The sequence below is a fragment of the Aythya ferina genome (assembly GCF_964211825.1).
Source record: "Aythya ferina genome assembly, chromosome: 2".
NCBI classification, from domain to species: Eukaryota; Metazoa; Chordata; class Aves; order Anseriformes; family Anatidae; genus Aythya; species Aythya ferina.
The window spans coordinates 110,108,507-110,132,603 of NC_140297.1; the positions used below are offsets into that span (position 1 = coordinate 110,108,507).

The window sequence follows — 24,097 nt, forward strand, 5'->3', positions numbered from 1 at the left end:
CATAATGTTGAATATAAGTCAACAGTGTGCTCCTGTGGCTAAAAGAATGCCGACAGCACGCAGAGCTATATCAACCACTGTAAGCCAGCCCATTAAGGGAAGTGATGCTTCCTCTCTGTTCAGTACTTGTCAGACTGAATTTCAGGTCTTCTCTGAAAGACACTAAAATACTGAATTGAGTCCAGAAGAGACCTCCAGATGATAAGAGGACTTGAGCACAGGACATACAAGTAGAGGCTGAGGGAACTGAGATCATTCAGACTTAGAAGAAGGGTAAGGGAGACCTTATTGTTCTTTTTGTGTTAGGAGGGTACAGAGATGAAGCCAAACTCTTCTCGGAGCTGTACAGTGACAGAACAGGAAACAATGGACAAAAGCTGGAACATGGAAAATTCACTAGATGTGGACACACACACACACATATATTATATATATATATATATATATAATATAATCATGGCAATGGGAATGTATTAGAACATGCTGCCTGAACAGGTTGTGAATGTCTCTCATAGAAACATTCAAATCTTCAGTGGGCTTGTCCAGACACCTCATCTAATTAACTCTGCTTTGAGCAGGGGTGATGATACGACCCCTAGAGAACCTTTCTGACTTAAATTACTCTAGGATACCACGAAACAGTTACACTTCTCCAAGACTTCCCAACATTTCCTTGAAAAACCCTTGGATGGCTACTGCAGGTAATGATTACCATATACAGACTGCAATTTTCAACATCAAACATCAGTTTCAACCATCAATTTGGTGTCATGAAGAAATGAAGTAGTAGTCTACTTTTACAAAAGCCTTGAGCTTAACCTTAAGGGCAGAAGCATCAAGTTCAGTTTAAGAAGTTATACACAGACAAGAAATGCTCAGGCTACTTTGTACTGTTGTACCTGGGTTTTACTTTGTTTAAAAAAGTACAAACAAGAACCTTAATTAAGTAGAACAGAACGTGCATGCCTAGAAAAAAGAGCTCCTGTGATCCATAATTGGTATAGAAAATGTGAACAAGAATTGATGCTTTATGGTCTCTCCCCTGGCAGACAAAGTAGAGTTTAACAATGAAAAAAAGTCACATCTCTTTGTATAGATTGAAGTAGTTAACACTTCACATCACATGCAATTAAGCTGGGGGCTCTAAACTACAAACTATTACAAATGCTAAAAATTTACATGGTTCAAAAGGTAACTGGACATATTTATGGAAAATAAAAGTTTACAGGCATGAACTCAAAAGTGCCCGAATTACATTTTTTGCATCTCTGCCTTTCTGTTCTCATATTACTTCTCAGATCTCTGATAATAGCTGCTGGTGGGAACAAAACCAAGAACTAGGAAGGCACTGAACCAAAACAGTGTCTTTTTGTGAGCAGGGAAGGGGACCAGTGAATGAAGAACAGGAGAAGAGTGAGGGGGCAAAAAGAGAATGTTACTTTAAACAATGCAATTGCTATTTACAGACACTGATGAGTTGTTTTTTTTGGAAACAAAAATCTGCGGGAATGGTTTAATGTTTGCGTCTTGATGTTTGCATTTTTCCAGACAGTTTTTAGACTGCTGTACCTAAAATGTACATACTTAAAAAGCAGTCATAACTCCAGGTATCTTTTTCAGAGAAACCATGAATATTTTTTTTCAATAAAATAATACAAAATGCTAGTTATGCATTTAAAATATGAGTTAGATAAAAACTAAAGCATCTCTCTCTCCCACTCCTCCCCCCATATTTGAAGTAAATTTTACCAATGAGAGCAAGCATTAAGTTCTGTAGAACTACAGACAGAACACCAGGCAAAAGACTGTGGTAGCTCATAGAAAAAATGGTCATCAGATTCAAACACAAATCTATTTTAAGTACAACAGACAAAACACTGATAATAAAAATGATGATCTGTCCTAATGGCATGTGCAAGATCATCATCAAGACTCATGTCTAAAATACTCAAACTTCTTACACATATATTTGGGAAGGTATTTCTGTAAAAATGGCCATGGAAGAATCCAGACAGAGTCCTGTTTCAAAGAACCATTTGTTTAAACACCATAATTAAGTTTCCTTTTACAGCTACTGAAACTATATTTTCTGCCAGCTGCAACTACAAGTTACATTATTCATAACCATTACATTCATATAAACATCATTTATGTAAGATTATTTTGTCAAATACTTACGCAAAGGATTTTGCCCTTCACTGGCGTAATATTCATACATTCCACTTTTGACAAGTGTATCATAATGGGGCAGGAAGTCAATTCGCTCCTTTGTTGCTGTAAGTAGCATTTGATCAACTGACTGTAGTAGATATAAAGTAACTCCATCCTGAACAAGATCACCTGCAATAAAGATGAAATATAAAGTATACTGAAGAACGTTCACTGCACTCATCAGCTTCTAAGAAACAATACATGTTTAGTCTCAAGTATTCTCTGTATTTGCTTAGGCTCTGACTACTCAGCCTCCTGGCACAACACCTAATTTAAAATCTTTCCACATTCCCAAGTTTAATAATGTGATAATAATAATTCTCTGGTAGGAGCTATTTATGAGCCATTTTTCCTATTATTTACAGATTTGTGATGGAAGTACAAAAAAATATCTTTTATAGTTGTAAACATACTATCAGTTGTTAAAAACTTTTCAATTTTGTGAAACTCTATGTTGTAACAAATCTTGACAAACTTACAGAATTTTTATTTCCAGTTAATTGCTGCATGTAATAGTGTTAAAAAAAAAAAGTATCATGTGATCTTTACAGTCAATATAAGAGACAGCTGTATTTATTTTGCCTTCTAAGATACTTACTGAAGTTGTCTTCTGTAATTTCTTTCCTGTTTGTTGTGGTGATAACAAAGTTTTCATCAGAAGCTATGCCAAACGCCTACAAAATTAGAGGTCATTTAGTTACGATAAGAAACTACTCCATCAAGTGTTCTGATAAATGGAGAAAAAAAAAAAAAAAAAAAAAAAAACAGTGCTCTTTCTATTCACTTTGCCACAAATTACTAGAAAGCAACTAGGTATTTCTCCCAGAAGTAGAAAAAACTAATTCCAGGACTTAACTTTGTTTGCTTTCTCAACTTAGCTGAAGTGATTTGCCTTCTTAAAATAACATTGTAGGGAACAGGAATTTAAGAAGGAGGAACTGTCTTACAGGTACTCACCTCGGAGGCTGAATAACGAGACTAACAGTTCTACCGCAGACTGCACAACTTGAACAGTAATGAACTAGGTGACCGATATTTAATTATGCTTGAAGGCATTAAACCAAACATGCTGAAATACTTGTTTTCCAATTATACATGTATCATACATGGAATATTAAGGTTCCTTTTAGAAAATTCTTTATCATTAAAACACTCGAGTATATTCTTTGAAACCTAAATCATTTGCCCCCTGCTCTTTCCAACTTCTGAATGCTTCTGCAGCTCTGGACTTTCTATCCTGCTTTCTACATGCCTCTACGTACATGTCTCTACACACCCTGATCTCTGCACCCTGGCAACCAACATTAATATCTCTTTCTGAAAATAACGTATCAGGTATCTGTATTTTTTTTTTTTACTGCCTCTCCAAATCTTTGAGACTCCAGGTCTGGTGAAAGCCAACTCTGGTCATGTTTAACTCCATCAACCCTTTTAAGCCTGTGGTCACGATTCCAACAGGTCCAGTCTTAGCCAGACCTCTCCCTGAAGCTCTTGCACTACATGTAGCAACCTGCTCTGATCATTTCCCATATCTCTTTCTTTCTATACCTAGTGCTAAAACTCTCAAAAATATTTTTAAACCACCATTTAAGGTTTTGTCAGAGAAGTCTGCTTCTTATCTTCCAATTACTTTCACCTTGGTTGCTACCACGTTAAAGATACAGCTGGCATCCATTAGCAAAATACCTCAACAACAAATTATTAGATTTCTCATAGCACTTGGTACAAATGAAACAAATGGACATGACATGAAGTGATTGATGTTCAGACTCAAAAATATAATAATTACTCTAGACTTTTAACTGTTATGTAAAAGTCACTTCAACTTAACCTCTCACACTGCACCGATTTCCATATGGCAAAGCTGTGCAGGAAAGTAACACTCAGAACAAGGAAAAGATGGGCAGAGGCCAATGGGGTGAGGTTCAACATGGCCAAGTGCTGGTCCTGCACTTTGGCCACAGCAACCCCATGCAGCACTACAGGCATGGGGCAGAATGGCTGGAAAGCTGTGCAAAGGGAAAGGATCTGGGGGTGTAGGGTGATGCTTGCCAGCAGTGTGCCCAGGTGGCCATGAAGGCCAATGGCATCCTGGCTTTTATCAGGAACAGTGCAGCCAGCAGGAGCAGGGAGGTGATTGTCCCCCTGTACTCAGCTCTGGTGAGGCCAAACCTCGAGTGCTGGTTTCAGCTTTGGGCCCCTCACTGCAAGAAGGACATGGAGGTGCTGGAGTGTGTCCAGAGAAGGGCTACGAAGCTGGTGAAGGGCCTGGAACACAAGTCCTGTGAGGAGTGGTTAAGGGAACTGGGGATGTTCAGTCTGGGGAAGAAGAGGCTCAGGAGACCTCATTGCTCTCTACAGATACCTGAAAGGAAGGTGTGGGGAGCTGGGGGTCGGCCTCTTCTCACAGATAACCAGTGGTAGGTCTAGAGCGAATGGTCTCCCGTTGTGCCAGGGGAGGTTCAGGTTGGACATGAGGAGCCATTTCTCCTCAAAAAGAGCAGTCAGGCATTGGGACGGGTTGCCCAGGGAGGTGGTGGAGTCACCATCCCTGGGAGTGGTCAAGGAAAGGTTGGCTTAGGGACATGGTTTAGTGGGTGACATTGGTGGTAGGGGGATGGTTGGACCAGATGATCTTGGAGGGCTTTTTTCTTTTAATCTTACTGATTCTATGAAATAAGCATTTAAAAATACTAACATCCTACCATGCTCTTGGAGGTTAACAGTGAATAACTGGACTGGAGAGTTTTGAATCTGAGAGCACAGATTAGCATATTTTCCTTCCAGATATAAAAACAACTTCCCTGTTTTCTCTACACCCCCTCCCCCCCAAATTTTCTTCTACTTTCAAAACCTTGTGAAGAGTCCAAGATTTATTTGAAGTGTAAGAAAGCAGGATGAGGTAGTCCTTGCACAAGACACGAGCCTGCTGTCTGAGTAGGGGCAGCCTTCTCCTTTCTGTGCTCTCACTCACTGCACGACTGGATCTCAATGAAGCTGATGTAACTGCAGGCTCGTAGGCAGCTCCACACCTGCATTTCCTGGGTGAGCCCAGCGTTACTCCATGTACTGGAGGCAGCTCCTTTCTGCGTAACTCTGGTTGTCCTTTGGAGATAAATTACTAGACAGGTTCACAGATCAAGTTCAGTGGTCTTAACTGCAGACAACCTGTTGTTGTTACCCACATAGCAATGTAAGAGGCTTTGTAAACTGTGGCCAACTTATCAAAGTTCCGTTTGACAGCTTCACTTGCTTCCTCCTTCCCTCCACCTGATAATCTCAGTTCTCCCTATCTCTGCCCAGGGTTCTGGTAGCAGTGAGGGAGCTCAATTGGTGTCCCATTATGTGGATGCAGCCTCCAGCAGGATGAGCTGGTCATTCCTGGAAAAAAGATTAACTTTCTGGGTAATTTACTTCAACAGTTGATTCTGTCAGCTGGTGTTCTGTCATGTTTCATCTTTCAGTACGACTCCAGCATGTAAGAGAGATTTTATCTTTTGATGACTTGCTATCAAGTTCAGATCTCACTGCTAAGCCCTTTTCAGCCTGGCATTATGTCTTTTTTCAAATAAGCACAAATAATGCACCTAATTCTTGACTTCAGAAGGTTCATATGACAACCTAACGCACGTTCAGATTATACATTTGATTATTCTTCTACAAATTTTCCAGATGCACAACCATAATCTAGCTTTTTGTCTAAAGTATTTATGTTGTTGTACACCACATTTAACACGAGCCAGCACTGTGCCCTCACAGCTAAGGTAGCTAACAGTGCCCTGGGCTGCATCAGGCAGAGCACTGCCAACAGGCTGAGTGAGGTGATCCTTCCCCTCTGCTATCTGCTGGTGAGGCCACACGTGGAGTGCTGGGTCCATTTCTGGGCTGCCCAGTACAGAAGAGACATGGACACACTGGAGAGAGACCAGTGAAGGACTGTGACAATGATGAAGGGGCTAGAGCATTCCTCCTGTGGGTAGAGGCTGAGAGAGCTGAGACTGGAAAAGAGGAGGCCTGGGGGGTTCTTATCAACATCTATAAATACCCGGAGGGAGTGAGACAGGGAACAAGATAAAGGATGTTGATTCTGTAGGTCTTAGCTAGCACAATTAACTACCCCAAAGACAAGGGAGTAAAGGAGCGTATGAATAATGGAACCAGCAAGAACTGGCTTGACTGCTGAAGTCTGTCAAAGAAAGGAAATATCAGAAGCTTAGCAGTGAGGAAGACTTCTGGCCTTCATCAAAAGGCCACCAGAGTATGCCCAATGACCACCCAAGGACTCCAGTATGCATGCGAATAGGGAAGGGAACCTATGTTAATGAGTCTTTGGAGACTTGATGAATATGCAAGAGATGGAAATGAAATGAATACGTATTTATCCCGCTAATGTAAGCGCACTGCCTGTCATCCTTGGTGTGTGTGTTAGGCAGAGCTATCCCACACACACCCAGCACCGTAATAAATAAGAGCTGCTTACTAACTTTGGTTACTGAGTTTTCACTGGGTCGGGAGGGAGCGAAGAGGACAGAGCCTGGCTATTTTCAGTGGTGCACAGCATCAGTACAAGAGGCAATGGGCACAAACTGAAGCACTTTAGGTTTCTTCTGAACATCAGGCAACACATTTCCCACTGCGAGGGTGCCTAAGCACTGGTGCAGTTTGCCCAGGTGTGGTTCACATTTCCCTCCTTGGAGATATCTAAACACCACCTGGACACATCCCACACAACCCGCTTTGGGTGGCCCTGCTTGAGCAGGGGTTGGACCGGGTGACCTCCAGAGGTCCCAGCCAACCTCAACTATTCCGTGATTCCATCAACAACATCTTGAAGAGTACAACAGCATCACTACACTCAGAGGTGTCCCTGTGCATTCACAGCAAAAATGTGCTTGGATGCTATGTCAAAAGAGGTATGGAAAATGTGGGGTTTTTTTGATACAAAGAAAAAATAAATAATTTGGGAAAGACCAAGACAAACTGCAAATTAACAATCTAAGAGAAAAAAAATGAATGTATGTTCTCTACGAAAACGGATGCATTTTGAAAAGACAAGGGCTCCTACATGATTGGTTAGGTAGGATCACTACATGCAAATGTAAAAATGGCAGTGTTACAGAGATGCACAGCCACATCCATAAAAAAGAGACAGAAGAAAAATAAAAAGCACAGAAGATGGCAATGAACCAGACTCTGAATAGGCTAGGAAAACAACTACAGCTTGTTTTCTTTGTACTCTTAAGAGCCATTTACATTGTTAGCTGAGTCACAGACGATAATTACACTTAGAGGAGCACGGCCTGTGTTTTGCAGGGTTTTGTTCCCAGAGGGCCATGGGGAGTGACCAGTGAGGGAGAAGGCCATGAACTGCCCTGAGTGACTGCCAGATGAAACCAATGAGGACAACCCACCGCACACCAAAATTTCAACCACTTGGAGGAGCAGATGATGCTTCTGCTCAAACTTAATGGGGAAGACATGGAGAAGACACATCAGAAGCAACAGAGGAGACACAGAGCAGGAGACATCACCAGTGGGTGCTACAGACAACGTTGAAAGGAGGTGCACCAAGCCAGAGCAGCAATAACCTGAAAAGTGCAGTGGCCTGTGGAGGAGCTATGTCAGAGCAGGGAGTTTCCTGTCTACCCTCCCGCCCCCACAGGTCTGTGGCTTGTGCCAGAGCAGAAGAAAACCAGTAAGGAGCCCGGAGGAGTGGCACAGAGAAACCCTTAAGCACAAGGCTCTATCTCATGCCTCACGAAAGGAGCTGACAAGCAAAGTTTATGCTGGGAATCAGGGAACGGAAATATAGGGCAGAAAGTGAGCTTGGCGAAGGGGGAGGAAAGGTGTTTCCCTACATGTTTGTTTGATCGCCCTTCAGCAAAGTACAATCAAAGGTTTCTGTTAATTGGAAATAAGTTAAACTAAGAAAAATTTCCTGCGCTGAGCCTGTTTTGCCTAGCTCAAGAAGCCAGGTACTGCACCTATGAAATGGTACATAAGCAAAAAAGCTGTCTTTACTCTAACAAAAGAAACATATTCTTTATAAACTGAAGGCTCAGCCTGAAGCGCTGCCTGTGTTTCATGGTAAATAGAGTTAATGGCTCTCAGTTTGTTGGTGGACGTGTACGACATGAGATGAGTATCAAGCTAGAAGGTAAGAGTTTGAAACAGCCAGATGAAGAATGCCAGACATCCGAGAAGCTTTCAGCAGAGCAGTTTATAGCTAAGATGAGTATATGTATGCGTGTGTGTATATATCTCAAGTGTCAATGAACTGTGATCTTCCTAACTCTTAAATCTCAATCAAGAATCAAGGTTCAATTTAACCTGTGATTGATGACTTTCTTTATATACTAAAAACACACTCAAAAAAAAACCTCAGAAGCTAACAAAAAACAGAAGCTCACAGATTGCAGACACCTTATCAGCAGCTAAAACTCCTTTAATCAGGTTTCACTTTCATTTTTATTCCCTTGTATATAATCACACAGGCACCCAAAGCAAATTTTCCTGTTTGATCTGAACATGCACTGTGAGTCTTACCTGGCTGCTAAGCCAACGGCAACACTTAACATGAAGTCAACAAATTTTGCCTCTAGATTTACCATTTGCTTTGGAAAAGATGTTCAACAACCAAATGTCCAACTTTGTGTGCATATCACCATGGCTTGGAACAACACGGATGGACTTAAGTGTTAAATGAAGAAGAAATAACACACTGTAGGTTAAGAATCACCGGTCTGCTTCTAGTGGTCCTCTGGTATTTTACCTAACACTGCAAAGTATAAAATAATCATTGACGGGGTCAACTTTGCAAACTGAAGGAAGGGAACATTCTCACTGACTCACTAGAGAGCAGCTCTGCAAAAAGGGGCCTGGGGGTGCTGGTGGCAGCAGCTCAGCATGAGCCAGCAGCGTGCCCTGGCAGCCCAGAGAGCAAAGTGCATTTTGGGGAGCATTAAACACAGCATGGCCCCGTGGCTCTCTGCAACTTCCTGGGGAACGATGGCCTCGCAGCTTAGCGATGTAGCCAGAGATAACACAGACTTACCAGCCATGCAGTCATCTTCCATAAAACAGCAACTAGCCCAGAAATAATTTTCTGGCTACCAGGATCAGACTGGAGGTGCAAACCTCTTAATGGGAACCTGAACTGCTTCAGTTAATTGTACCAAAACTCAGCATGGGCATTTTCAGTGCTGTCCTTTATAGCTACTAATTTTCTCAGAATATACCTACGTATCTCAGCTACATAATATAAGTAAACACGGCTTTACTTTGAGTATTTCACATTGATGCAGGAGTTTTTTTGCTGCAACTTGTTCAGGAATTTTTAAAATAAAACAAAAGCCTAAACGCCACATCCAAGCTCTGTGAGCTTGTAATTGCATGCAAAGTTGCAGGTTGGCTGAATTGGCTGAATGTTCGGTGCTACCTGCCAACTTATCACCTGAAAGACGGACACTTAGCAGTCAGCTATCCTGCTTTATGCACCATTAAGAAGACTTATCAGTCCAAATGGAAAGAAATCTGTTAGATCAGCAAAGGAAAGAAACTACAAAACACATTTAAGGGAAAAAATGTATTCTCAAATCACAGATTTTCAAACCAAGAACTGTTTTTCAGTTGTGCTTACTGGATATTTGTATCATATCTCTCCATTATTCATATAACTGAATAATATTAAGGTCATTCATACAAGATAGCAAATAAATAAGATTAAACATATTAAATGGAGACTAATGTCTTGCTGGAAGTAACTGAGAACAACTGCATACAACAGCTACTAAGTGCATTAATCAGATAAACTTTTCCAGTCTGCTGTTGGGTCACCCAGTCGGTCTCTAAAGATGATGATGAACTGCTGAGGATCTGGTAGCAAGGACCTAATACCAAGCAGTCATGGTAGCAGAGCAAATGAGCAGAGCAAGCTCATTTGGATGTAATTAATGTTATCACAGAAACATAAAACATCTTTGTATATCAACAGAAAAAGGTTCCAAAGGTCTCTAGAAAAGGACTTGCATTCAAAACAGAAGTTATCTGTAAGCATTTCTCAGAGCTCAGAGTTGTACATGACAGAAATATAGGATTACTCAGTAGCCCCTAGGCAGATGGTCACTACAGACAGCCTACTTACAAAACAGAGCACTGAGCATTAGCGTTCTGAAACATTCTTTATTGACAAACACTTCAGCCTAAAGAGCAAATTGCACTAGATAAAAGAGCAGAACATGAAGTGCCTTGCCCTCTCTGTAGTGCTTGTGGGTTTCGCTACTTTCAGAGGCTACTGATGTAAGTATTTACAAAAAGATACTTCAACAGAAACATTAAGAACATCACTACGTAGAACAAAAATCAATAATAAAAGATGCTTTACTTGAAGATACCACATGAAAACAGTATCACAACTATAGCAGAAAAAGAAAAAAACAAAACAAAAAAAAAACAAAAAAAAACAAAAAAAAACAAAAAAAAAAAAAAAAAGAAGGTAGCTGCGTGACAGAAGCTCTCTAAAGAAGCTACATATGGAGATCTAAGAAATCTTTTCCAGAACAGCGAGTTAACCTACACAGTCTTGCAAGGCTTACGCTGAAAGATGAGGACCCTATAACTTATACAAGAAACATGCTGCCATTAGCAGACTTGTTCAAAGCCTGCGCATTTATAGTAACTCTCACCAAAAATTCACAAGCACAAATAACAAAGTTATCTGCCAAAGTTAACATCAACTCCATGCAGCTTCCACCATGAAACTGTATTGTATGGCATCACTTGATAAAAGTAACAAGGATTCAGAAGCCACTCTTCAGAAGCAAAATACTTTGTGACATCCAGGAAGTTGCCCCTGGATAGCTCATGCTCAAGGAATGCAGACACCATGCATCTGAGTATCACCACTGTTCAAATTTGAGCGTGAACTTAAAAACCATGTAGCCTTACAAATACATGTAATAATTGGTATTACATTATTAAATAGCACTGCAAGGGCACAGAGGTATGCAAACTGTATCCTCTTCCTTCTGAAATGTCAGTAACAAAAGCAAAGGTGCTACACACAAGCATTTCAGTGAAGCCTGAAACACAGTATGGCAGGTTTGGGAAAAAAAATCTCAATATTGTTGGGTCTTACATGTGCCCTACATTTTGTGTATGTATGGCATGTTTTAACATTATCTATTTTAGTTCCTGATCATGTAATCTTGAAAAGTGAGTGACCGAATATAGGTTTTCTAATACAAAAATATAATCATTGCAAGATGGATTGATTTCATTATTCAGAATGGAAGTACTTGCATTGAGCTCTTAAAAGGATTTAAGAGTTACCCTCTGGTGATAAACAGCTTAAGGTGCTAATACTTGTTCATTGATCACAAGTAATGTCATTAAATGTTACTTATTAGGCATTGGCAAGCAAATACTCACAAAAAAAAAATATTACACTTATTTCTTGAGTTCCTACCACAGCTGTGTTTTTCTCTCATTACTCCCTTTCAATGAACACCTTTTTTTGCCTCAGCATAGCGATGCACTGGAATTTATTATGGAGGACTGGAAAAAGAATCTTTTTAAGCAGTTGGTAGAATGAAAGGACTCAATGGGAAAGATACAACGGAAAGCTCAACAAAACATTTAAAGTAAAATATTTTTGGCTTATAAGTATGTTTGAAATTTCAAGCATATACTTAAATTACAAATCTTTACTCTCTGTACACACATACTTTTCTTCAAACCATGTGGCCACAATGATGACAAGCGTCAAAATTAAATGAGTCCATTTTATAATTATGTAGTAACACTGAATTCAGTATCAAAGGCACCCTTCAGACTCATTTCAAATACCCCTTTACGTGTTACAACACTTCTCTGCAGTTTTCAACACAGGGATCTTTCTGCTTAAAAAGCAGCGTGCCCTCTACAAGCACCTGGAAGGATTCCTACTAGTTCAGCATCAAACTGAGGTGTTCCAACTTCACTGCGTACTTGGCAACTTAAGCCATGGAATTTGGGATTAGCTGCTTATCTCCATTCCCCTCACTGCAAGCAATCACCTTCCAATTAAACTCTAAACATCAGAGCAAACAGTGCCATAGACCTGATAAAAGATTGAAAGGTGTGCAAGCAATTTCACTCCCACAAAGAGATAAAAATCCCTATTTATTTCACTTATTCATCTCAAAACTTCATGGTTCTGGGGACTGAAGTTACATGAATGCTCTACCTACGCTCTACAGTGCATAAATGGAAGAATCAAACTAACAGATCATTTTCAGTTAAGAGGATACTGCTTTAGGATCACTGCAAGCAAGAATAATGAAGACTAGATACACTCCAACCTCTTTTATATATAGTTTTATGATCTCTCTCCTCTCCTCCCCAGAAAGGAAAGGCTAATTTATAACCATATAATGCCACATCTAACCACGCTGTCACCCATGCTGTTAGGGGACAGTTTCAAAAGTCCTTAGGTGACAAGTATCTACTTCAAAACCAAAACAAACAGAAGTTTCAAAACAGAAATACAAACATCTTAATAATAATAAAAAAAGAGAACAGAGGAAATGAATCAGCTCCTAAACCCAAGTCTCACTTGCTAAACCACCTGTCTCAACTCTCTCAATTTTTTACACCAACAGGAATGCACTTACCTTATGTCAGCGTAAGGAATCATAGAACCATTTTGGTTGGAAAAGTCCTCTAACATCATCTGGTCCAACCTTCAACCTAGCACCACCAAGCCCCCCATTAAACCACGACACTAAGCTCCACATCTACACGTTTTCTGAAGACCTTTCAGGGATGGTGACTCACCCACTTCTCTTGGTAGCCTGTTCCAATACTCTGCAACCTTTTCAGTGAAGAAATCCCTCCTAATACCCAACCTAAACCTGCCCTTGTGCAACTTAAGGCCATTTCCTTATCTTATCACTTGGTGCTTGGGAGAAGAGCCCAATCCTCACCTCCCTATACCCTCCTTTGAAGTAATTGTTGAGGAGGATATTGTTACCCCTGAGCCTCTCTTCCTCCAGGCTAAGCAGCCCCAGCTCCCTCTGCCACTCCTTCTCTAGACCCCTCACCAACTTCATTGGCAGTCTTTGGACACACTCCAGCACCTCATAGTGAGGGGCCCAAAACTGAACACAGTACTCGAGGTGCGGCCTCACCAGAGCTCAGTACAGAGGGACAGTCACTTCCCTAGCTCTGCTGTAAAAAGATTAAAGTATAAGTCTCAAGAAGCAGCAGCTTGAGACCATGCCTTCAAGTACTCAGATATTCTCAGCTTGCAATCAGCTTTAAACATTATTTTCCAAGATACACATCCTCCTTTAACTCTTATGTGTTCAGGAATATCTAAAGTAACTCTCCTGCCATAAGATGATGCTCAGAGCAAAAACAGTTCCAACAGCTGAACACATACCCAGCACCTTTGCCAGACACTGCCATCCTTACAGCCAGCTGGCATACAGAAAAATGCATGCCCACCCCAGCTGTGACAGCAGAATAATTCAGTCGTGTGACAAACTGCCAATGAAAGTAGATCTAAAGCCAAGCATGTACTGAGGCTGAGCCACCAGACAGGATAACTGTGGAAATAAACGCTGTTAGATACACTGTGTTTGCCTCATCTTTCACTCAGATGGTCTCTAATAGCTTTAATTGGAGAAAAGTGAAGATGACATTCCGCTTCATCTTATCTAAACAATTCAAAGCTTGCTTATCAAAAAGATTATTTTTTTTTCCCCCTGAACTTTCATCACTTCCCTGAAAGGTTTTCAGCACTATAAAGCGGGGAAAGTCTGTCTCGATCCTGTGAATCCATTCATCATCTTTCTCCTGAAAGTAGTTAGTTCCAACTTTCGGGATGCCAGCAATTCTGCCTTTTGCAGGATGATGCTTGGTGAACTGCAGTGTGCAAAACTGCCAGAGGCAAAAACTGAGATGCCAGAACACTCTTCCAAAAGCCCAACAAGAAAACATCTACACTGTCAGCGTGCCACACACCAGACGCCAAACTTCCCAAACCCACCAAGCCCGACAGTTTTTGCTGTACCAGTATTTACTGGACATGTCAAACAATCTACCTTGAGAAACTGACATGCATTCAGAATCAGACGTTCCACAAGATAATGAAAGCTCTGAGCTGTAAAGTGTGACCTCGCTGAAATTAGCTGTGATGGAGGCATCTCTGGCTGAATTCGCAGACAACACATTATTACAGATGCCCTTTCCCTGAGGGAATGATCATTCAAGGTTCTTGCTGCACAGGTTTTTAACAGCATGGACTCTATTATCCTAAAGACTTCACACCTCAAAACAAGACTTAACACCTCAAAACAAGACTTAACACCTCAAAACACGACTTAACTCTACCAGGAGTGGTGAGAATGTTTTGGGTGTTGACATGCTAAGAACTTCTACTTGAAAATTCCACTTTAAGTGCCACCAAATCCAAAAACATCAAGTTCTGCTTTGCAGAGCCGAACTTCTCAAGCGCTGTGTTCGAGTGGTCTGCCTTGTGGCAGGAAAGCCCTGATATCAACACGGTTTTGAGATCAGAAAACTCAGGATGGCACATGTTGATGGTTTATTGCTAAATAAACCTTTAAATAGGCCCAAACCTGTGAACCACCAGACACGGAAGAGGCATGGAAACAGAAGTTGCTGGAGCACGCTGCAGAGATAAGAAGCAGCAAAGCAAGGCAGCTCAGTAACGTGCCATCCTGAACACTGACAGGAGAGAGCTGTGCAAGGAAGAGGCAGGCGTGTGTGAGAGGCACTCCTGCCCACCCTGGTAACTCAAAACACCCATCCCAGAACGAAAGTATCACCGTGAACACTGTCCAGACGGAGGGCAAAGCAAGCAACGCTCTGCAAAAACACACAGCCTGGAGAACGGCGTGGAAATTCAACTGGGCAAAGGAACCAAAAGCGAACGTTTGGTGAGAATGAATTCGTGCAAAGCTTACGATGCGCACCACGAGTTAAAGGATATAAGATAAAGAGATAAAGGCGGTTGATGAGTTCGTGCTCTCCACAAGCGAGCAGACAGCAAGTGACAGAAAAGAAGGGGTCGCTGTTTTAAAGTAGCAAACTAAGCGGTACGAAACTTCCACCTGAGAGCGCCCGGAAGCCTCAGCGGGCCGCCACCGAAAGCGAGAGGCGCCGAGGGGGCAGAGCAGGGCTCCGGAGGCCCGGCTCCACCTCCCGGCAAACACCTTGGACAGCACAGGGCCGGCCGCTCCCTCCCCACACGGGGGAGCTGCGGGGCCGCCGCCGCCGCCGCCCTCCCTCAGCGCCCCGCCAGGGGGCCCGTGAGGGGAGGGGGGGGGGGGAGGGGGGAGCTGCACCCGACGCCCCTCATCTCCCCTCAGCCCGCCGCAGCCCGCGAGGCGCGACCGTTGGCGACCGTTAGGGGCCGTTGGCGGCCGTTGGGGCTCCCCCACCACACACACATCCCCCCCACCCCCTTGCCCGTGCCCGCACCTGGCAGACGGCGGCGCGGAAGGCGCGGTAGCTGTCCCTGCCGCAGCTCAGCACCTTCTCCTCCGGGTCCGCCTGCTCCCGCCGCCGGTCGAAGAGGAAGACGCTGCGCTCCCCGCCGCTTCCTCCTCCTCCTCCTCCTCCTCCTCCGCTATGGCTGCTGCTGTTGCTGCCGCTGCGGGACGGAGCCGGCTTGCGGGAGCCGCGGCCGCCCCCCGCCGCCGCTGCCATGTTGGGAAGGCCGAGAGGCGGAAAGCGGCCCGCGACGATGGCGGCGGCAGCTGCAGCAGCGCCGCCCGGAGGGGAGTGTGGGGGGTGTGTGGGGTGTGTGTGGGGGGGGTGCTGGCCCGCGAGCTCCCCCGCCTGGCGCCGCGCTGCCGCCGGGAAGCGAAAGCGCCCCGCGGCCTCGCAGCGAGCCCGGCTTCCGGCACGGCGGCAGCGGGGCGGGGGCAGAGCCGAGGCTTCCGCCGCCCGCCCGCCCGCCCGGCCGTGTGCGCAGGCGCGGTGGGCGCCGCCGCCGCGTGCTGGCCGCGCGCGCAGAGGGCGTTGAGGCACAACTCGAGCGGCTGCGCACGTCGAGCGGCGTGTTGTGGTTGTTGTTGTTGTCGTTTCAGAGTGTGCGTGTTTGACATTGTTGCACACAATCTGAATCGTTAAGGTTGGAAGAGACCTCCAAGATACCTACTCCAACCACCCCCCTACCACCAATGTCACCCACCGAACCATGTCCCCAAGCACCACGCCCAACCTCTCTTTGAATGCCCCCAGGGACGGTGACTCCACCACCTCCCTGGGCAACCCGTCCCAGTGCTTGGCTGCTCTTTCTGAGGAGAAATGTCGCCTCATTGCCAACCTGAACCTCCTCTGGCACAACTTGAGGCCGTTACCTCTAGCCCTACCACCAGTTATCTGTGAGAAGAGACCAAGCCCCAGCTCCCCACACCTTCCTTCCATGTAGCTGCAGAGAGCAATGAGATCTCCCCCGAGCCTACTCTTCCCCAGACCAAACACCCCCAGCTCTCTCAGCTGCTCCTCACAGGACGTGTTCTCCAGGCCCCTCACCAGCTCCATATCCCTTCTCTGGACAAGTTCCAACACCTCCATGTCCTTCTTGCAGTGAGGGGCCCAAAGCTGAACACAGCACTTGAGGCATGGCCTCACCAGAGCTGAGTACAGGGGGACGATCACCTCCCTGCTCCTGCTGGCTGCACTACTCCTGATAGAAGCCAGGGTGCTGTTGGCCTTCTTGGCCACCTGGGCACACTGCTGGCTCATGTTCAGGCGAGCATCACCCAATAACCCTAAATCCTTTCCCTCTGCACAACTTTCCATCCACTCTGCCCCACACCTGTAGCACTGCACGGGGTTGTTGTGACCCACGTGCAGGACCCGGCATTTGGCCATGTTGAACCTCATCCTACTGCCCTCTGCCCATCGACCCATCCTGTCCAGCTCCCTCTGCCCAGCCTTCCTACCTTCTGGCAGATCAACACTTTCCCTCAGCTTGGTGTTGCCTGCAAACCCACTGAGGGTGCGCTCAATTCCTTCATCCAAATCATTGATAAAGATATTAAAGATATCAATAAAGAAAATAAAGATATTAAAATCATCCCCAGCACTGACCTCTGGGGAACACCATGGGTGACCGGTCACCAGCTGCCAACTGGTGACCAACTGTCAACTGCAATCCCAACCAACTCCCCCCTCTTGGTTCTCTGCGCTTCGTTAGTAGGTATCAGGGCTATTCTGCAATACCCAGAGAATCCCTTTTGCAAACAGTCTTCCTGATGATGATTTCCTCTTGGCAAGCAACTCTTCAGACTTACTTTAAATAAGAAAATTCAGAAAATAATAGTATTTTTCCAAGGGAGAAGAGTAATTTTCTATATGTATATATATATATTTTTTTGGTTATAAGTTCCTACTGAATGGCTTACACAGAAGGATTGATATAAATGAAAGAGAAGTGGTGGTGAAATCCTTAATTAAGATCCATAAACTGGTTATAAATCTTTTTAATGGTTAATGCTATGGACTTGTAACACCTCCATTTTCTGAAGGAAAGTGTTGGTGTATTCCCTTCAGTCTTAGAATCAAATTTCAAGTAAAATTTAATTTAGGTGAAATTTAAAGTTAATAATGTTCTCATATATGCAAAACTAATGATTTTGCATGTGCGCCATTTTTGAAGAGTGGTAGGACTGTAGTAAGTGCAAAACAGCAGTTGAGGTACAACAGTTAAAGAAAGAAATAAAGTCCTTGTGGTCTTTAAGGAACCAGAGAAACATGCTTGCGAAGAAAATCACAATGTTTAGATATGTGATTCATTCTAGGTTAGGTTAATAGCTTTTCCTCCCATCAGTAACAATAGGGACATTGTTGGGACACACTTGATAAACTGGCTTAGAGAAAGAAATTCAGTAATCACAGTGTTGGCATCCGAATTTCCAGAAGGTGCAGCTTCTGCTTCTGATGTGGTTAACCCAGACAAACTGAATGTCTTCTGAGCTTTGTGTGTTCATGCCATACATACAGTTTGTTCTTTCATGCTGGATGTTCATGTATTTTGGCTTTATGCGTAGCCTTTCAGTACTGTCAGTTGAGTATAACATTTTAAAGAGTTTCCTCATTTGCTGACATTTCTGAGAGAAATCTGGTCAAGGAATATATATATATATATATATAAACCATATTTATGCGTAGTTGCTCTTTAATTTGAGGGTGACATTTTCATTGTCTGGGTCAACTGCCTGTACTGATTCAGAAACTGGAAGACATATGTGGCTGGACACTTTGATCTATGACCTAAGGTCACAGGTATTGTGACCATTTTTTTAAAAATGTACAATAGGTATACATGGCGTATTGGCATAGCTACTTCAGGTCCTCTAAAGAGTGTTTATTTTCCCTTTCCCTAATTATAAATAAATTACTTTCAGACTTTCTTGGTACAAAAGCGTATGTTCACTAGTAGTGAAGGGAGTACGTAGGGTGTGTATTGTTCTTGGGGTTGGAATAAGAAATGAAAGAGAAAACAGTCTAAAGGAACGCAAACCTTCTCTGGGCTTTGCCTCTGCTTGTCTAGAAAAGGTACAAAGAGCAATGCTCAGCCCAGTGCATCTGCTAAGTAAATTATGGCACTCAGCTTGAAAAGGAAATGTTTGTGAAGGAATATGGGGAGGACCTATAAGGCTGTGAAATTCAATAACAAGTAAAAGAAAACATGTCATGCCAGGATTGAGGTTCATGCAGTTACACCATGAGGAAGAAGATTTAAAATAAAGATTTTTTTTTTCCATGCGTGATTGCATAGCAGAACTTGGCACTGCAGAGTTCTGTGAGATAAAAAGAGCATGCCTACCACCCAGTTAAGGGGGAAAGGGTCTCTACAGGTGCTTTTTTGTTTGTTTTTGTTTTGTTTTGTTTGTTTTAAAGTAGAAGTATAACCTGTGACTCAGAGCCCATCTAAATCATGGCTTGATGAAATTTGGAAGAATGTATCAAACCTTATTACTTTTCAAGTTCCTCAAAAAAAATTTTGTTTTTCAAAAGATTTGTAGAGTATTTCCAGACTTAAAGACAGCGCTTCCATTTCAGAATGTTAATTACTTTGGGCAGAGAGGAAAAAAACCAGCAATCAAACTGGTGAACTCTTTCATCTAGCTTCAAAATAAGTATGCCAAAGGGGAAGAATGGTTCTACCTGAAGTGCAAGCACTTCACTTGCATAAAAACAAGGTCCTTGTTATTTAGCCTATTTGCAAACTGGATTAAGAAGTACCCACAGTTACAAGTCTTTTAGTTTTGCAATGTGAAGTATTTTTATTTTTATTTTTAACTGTTAACTAATCATGTTCAGTTCTCATGGAAAACAACTTTCTCTGCTCGAAAAAGGGTTATTGCTTACAGTGATTGATCTACTGGATTATAAAGTGAGATGTTAATTTTCAGAATTAATAGTATCACTGGAGTAACCAATTATTCTTCATGTTGCTCTTCGATACTTCATGTGATGCCCAAGAATGCTTTTTTTGTGTGTGCGTGTGAGAGTTTATCATTGTGTCTTGCCTGTACCCAGAATCTACATTTTTCATTCAAGGAATAAATTAAGTAGTTGTTGATTTCTTTGTATTAAGGGAGAACATTAACTAAGTTCTAGCACTACATATTTTTAGATAATGTATTTTGTAAATGTAATGGGAATTGCTTAGTCTTGTCTAGAATAAAGTGCATGGCTCCTCCAGCAGTCCATTGCTGTGCACTGTGTATTGAGTGATATTGGATGTTACCGCCTATGTATGCTTTATGAGCACAAAACTGCAAATTCCAAATTATCTAACAAACCAAAGGCTTTGTTAAGGTAACAAGATTTTATATTTAACAGGAGGAACCTGGCATCTTGCATTTAGAACTCCATTGACCTTTTTACAAGGTCCACTGCAGAAAGTACCTTAGGGAGAATCCCTGAGGTGTTGAAAAGTCAACAGTGTCATTAAAGAGAAAACAGTCTGAGAGACAGGAATCAAAGAACAGAAATAAACAGTGAGTTGTCATCATAGCACGTGAGTGAAAGTGAATGTGGAGAAGTGGATTATGAAGTGTGCTAGCTGGTATTTTTTATTTACTTCTGAGTAACCTGAAAAAGAGAGGTGAGCAACTGAAGTGTCAAAATTTGTGAAACACAATCCGTTTGTTGGCCAAGAAGACTGTAAAGGCAGCCCATGCCTCTTTACAGATCTGACCAATGTGGTTACAGATGAAATTATATGTTAAAAAAATGGATACAACACAGGGGGAGATGGTGGAGAATGACAGTGAACCGTTTGTTCACCCTTTTGTGATCCAGAATAACTCTACCATCTGGGCTTTATGCAACATGCTCATTTAAAAATCCAACAGAGTGTCTTTGGTGACTACAGATAAGGTATAATTAGTTGTGGAAATTGTGTCTGATAAGACTGGGATTGTTCATTTCAGAACCAAGAAATAATTGGAAGTATAAAAATAGAAAAGATAACCAGGGACTTCCAGTCGCTCATATAAAGCAAGAAAAAGGGACATGGAGTTGCATGGAAAAACATGTGGAACTGATACAAGGATATACTTTTCACATTTAATTAACTGTGGAACATGTCGTCACAGAATTAGAATCAATAACTTGGTGAGATTCTTTTTTTTTTTTTTTATATATATGCATACAAAAGGAAATCAAGAGCTAGAAAAAAAATTAAAAGTGAAATGATCACTGGGAGACAAAAAAAAAAAGATCTCCTTTGGTCTTAGAGCAGAAGACCCAAATATTCCTGAGTAGTAGTTTAGGTTGGAAGACTTAAGATCCCATATGTGAGCATTGCAAGTTTTTTCATCATTTCCTGAAGCCAAAATTTGAAGGACAGCAAACTAGATGAATACTTGAAGGCTCAGATGCTGGGACTGTTGCGGAACTTTGTGGAAGACGTGGCAATACCGGGAAACCTCTGTGTAAAGTGAACTGCAGTAACCTCTTGCCATTCACCCACCAGAGACAGATCACTACAGTCAGAAATGCAGTGGTCATGAAATAGGTTTGACAGCAATCCGTTGCATCCTGTGAGTACCAAAGTCACCTCTCACATGGGAAATGATTGCATGGACCAAACCTTAAAAACTTGCTTGCTCTATGAGGCAAAGAAATACAAATGACTCTTGAAAAAGTCTGAGAAAATGTGACCTACTCACTGGGAGAAAACAGTTTAATTTGTGGAAAGACTTGGAGTGTGAGACAAATTATCATTGAGCATTAACATTTTAAGAATTTCTAAAAAATGCTGTTGCGGTTAGGTTAGCAAAGATTTTTTTCTAGACCATATTTGAAGAAGTCCTTCCAGCCAAACCCTTATAGGTCATAAAGACTGGGATCGAGTCCATCATACTCTCTGAGATGTGTAACAAATAGGAAAACTTCATACATACATTGTCACAGAGAAGGTTCTAATACAGGTGTGGGACATGGTGCTTTTCATTTCAAGATGATACGGCTGCTACATGGGGTGGTGACACAGAAACCATTGCCCCTCCTTTGTTGCTTCGGACATCTTTCACCATGCAGAGATCCTGGAAGCATGTATGACATGGACAAGCTGAGAAGTGGGGCCACGTGAACCTCAGGAGGTTCAACAAGTGCAAGGTGCTGCACCTGGGTTGTGGCAATCCCAGACATGAGCACAGACCGGGAGAAGGACTCACACAGAGCAGCCCTGAAGAGAAGGACTTGGGGGCTCTGGTAGATGAAAGGCTCAACAAGAGCCAGCAGCGTGTGCTTGCAGCCCCAAAGGCCAACTGCATCGTAGGCTGCATCACCAGAGGGGTGGCCAGCAGGGGAGGGAGGTGATTGTACCCCTCTGCTCTGCCCTTGTGAGGCCCCACCTGGAGTGCTGTGTCTAGGTCTGGGGCCCCCAGCACAAGAGGGATGTGGGGCTGTTAGAGTGGGTCCAGAGGAGGGCCACAAGGATGGTCAGAGTGCTGGAGCACCTCTCCTATGAAGAAGGGCTGGGGGTGTTCAGCATGCAGAAGAGAAAGCTCTGGGAAGACATTACAGTCTTTCAGTCCCTAAAGGGGCTTGCAAAAAAGATGGAGAGCAACTTTTTACTTGAGCAGATAATGATAGGACAAAGGGAAATGGTTTTAAACTAAAGAGGGGAGATTTAGATTAGATGTTAGGAGGAAATTCTTCACTCAGAGGTTGGTGAGGCAGTGGCACAGGCTGCCCAGAGAAGCTGTGGATGCCCCATCCCTGGAGGTGCTCAAGGTGAGGCTGGATGGGGCTTTGGGCAGCCTGGTCTGGTGGGAGGTGTCCCTGCCTATGGCACAGGGGCTGGAACTGGGTGATGTTTGAGGTCCTTTCCAACCCAAGCCACTCTGTGATTCTATGACAGTTTTTGCTGTAGCCCACATAGAAGATAACCCAGCATTTAAAGAGCTTCTAGGAAGAGCACTTGCATGTTCCCCAAAGAACAGATGCTCTTTAAGGACCCTTCCAACCCAAGCCATTCTATGATGTTCAGCACCCGCAATAAAACACCGAAGAAAGGTCTTCTGAGTAGTCAGCCAGATACTGAAGGTTGATCTCTGCTGATTGCTGGAATGGATCCTCAGTGTTGCTGAATTACCGTTCTCTGACTCCTTGTTTATTCCTTTACCATTTTCTATCTTCTGAGTTGGTGTTTTTCTTCCTCAAAACCTACACTTGTCTGAAACAGTACAACCTCTGTGTGTAGTTTTCTTGTTCTTATCTTGTATGGCTTTCTTTATGATTTTCTTATAGCTGATGGCCAAACCCTTAGAAGCGGGAGAGGACGGTAAATTGCTGTACACTATTAGTCAAACAGAGCTCTTTACCTTGGTGTCCTCTCTGCGCTTCAGATGTAATGTAGAGCTGCTCACTAGTTAAGATGCGCTGGATAATTAGAAATGGTAACTCTGGGTGCTGTTTTCTAGGCAGCATAGACACAAGTGAGAGCCTTTCCTTTCAGCTGGGTGCACCAGTAGTTGTGTGTGGCTCTCCTGGTGTCCAGTGTTCTCACAAGGGCTGTGCAAATCCTACTGATGCAAAGGCACTTGCTACTGTGAATCCTGGTATGAAAAGTGAAACAAAATTCAGTACATCATCTTGGTTATTTCAAAATATTCATACATCTCCCTTCTGCTTTGGAGTCTTATCACAAAGATGTTGCTGAGAACTTGTAGAGTGGAGGGACAAACAGGAGCAAGCATCCTGCAGGCAGACACGCAGTCCTGTCTCCTGCTTTAGGCAAACACCTGGACAGATAGGCCCTTGCTAATGGTTTGAGATTGCCAAAGGGCTGGGTCTTCAAAGGGGAGCAGAGCACAACAGCCCTGGCTTCTGCTGGATTTTATGTAGTGCCCAAAGGCCAGTACCTTGGATGGGCTGAAGCCTGTCCCTTTTGGTGAAGTGGTGCTACTGTTTTTAAGTCATCTTGTTGCGTTTGCTGGCAGGCGCTGAACTTTTCCAAGGGTCAAAAATGTAAGGAAACCATTGCACACAAAGATTAACTTTTTCCATCTGCAACAAAGCAACCTCTCCAAATCCCCCAGTGAAGCAATAAACAACTTACTCCAGAGATGAGTTTTTGAACTGGCACAAAATACTGGACAGAAACAGATTTTCAGTGTCACAGATTATGCAAAATAATACTGTTTAGGGTGAGAGAAGATGATTAGTCTACAAATTCCAATAAATTTGCCAAAGAACAGCGTCGATGATGAGATCGTCCTTTCTTTTCCTAAGCCGATTTAAGAATCTCTTGCAGCAGAATTTTATGGAGATGGTTTCCATGTAGGTGACACAGGGTTTATCGTTCTTTTGTGCCAGCATACGAAGCTCTTAAAATAGGAAATGTTAA

The 24,097-nt window shown here is 43.0% G+C and overlaps 1 protein-coding gene across 1 annotated transcript in view; it reads right to left on the bottom strand.

Annotated features, from left to right (window-relative positions):
* The window catches only part of SMCHD1 (structural maintenance of chromosomes flexible hinge domain containing 1), a 79,628-nt gene extending 63,518 nt beyond the window's left edge, over positions 1–16,110 (bottom strand). The window contains exons 1-3 of the mRNA XM_084510688.1: positions 15,700–16,110; positions 2,810–2,885; positions 2,179–2,340 (exon numbers count right to left, since the gene is read on the bottom strand). Coding sequence (XP_084366814.1) covers positions 2,179–2,340; positions 2,810–2,885; positions 15,700–15,927 — 466 coding nt within the window. The 5' untranslated portion in view covers positions 15,928–16,110. The remainder of the gene's footprint in view (positions 1–2,178; positions 2,341–2,809; positions 2,886–15,699) is intronic.
* Between the last annotated feature and the right edge of the window lie 7,987 nt (positions 16,111–24,097).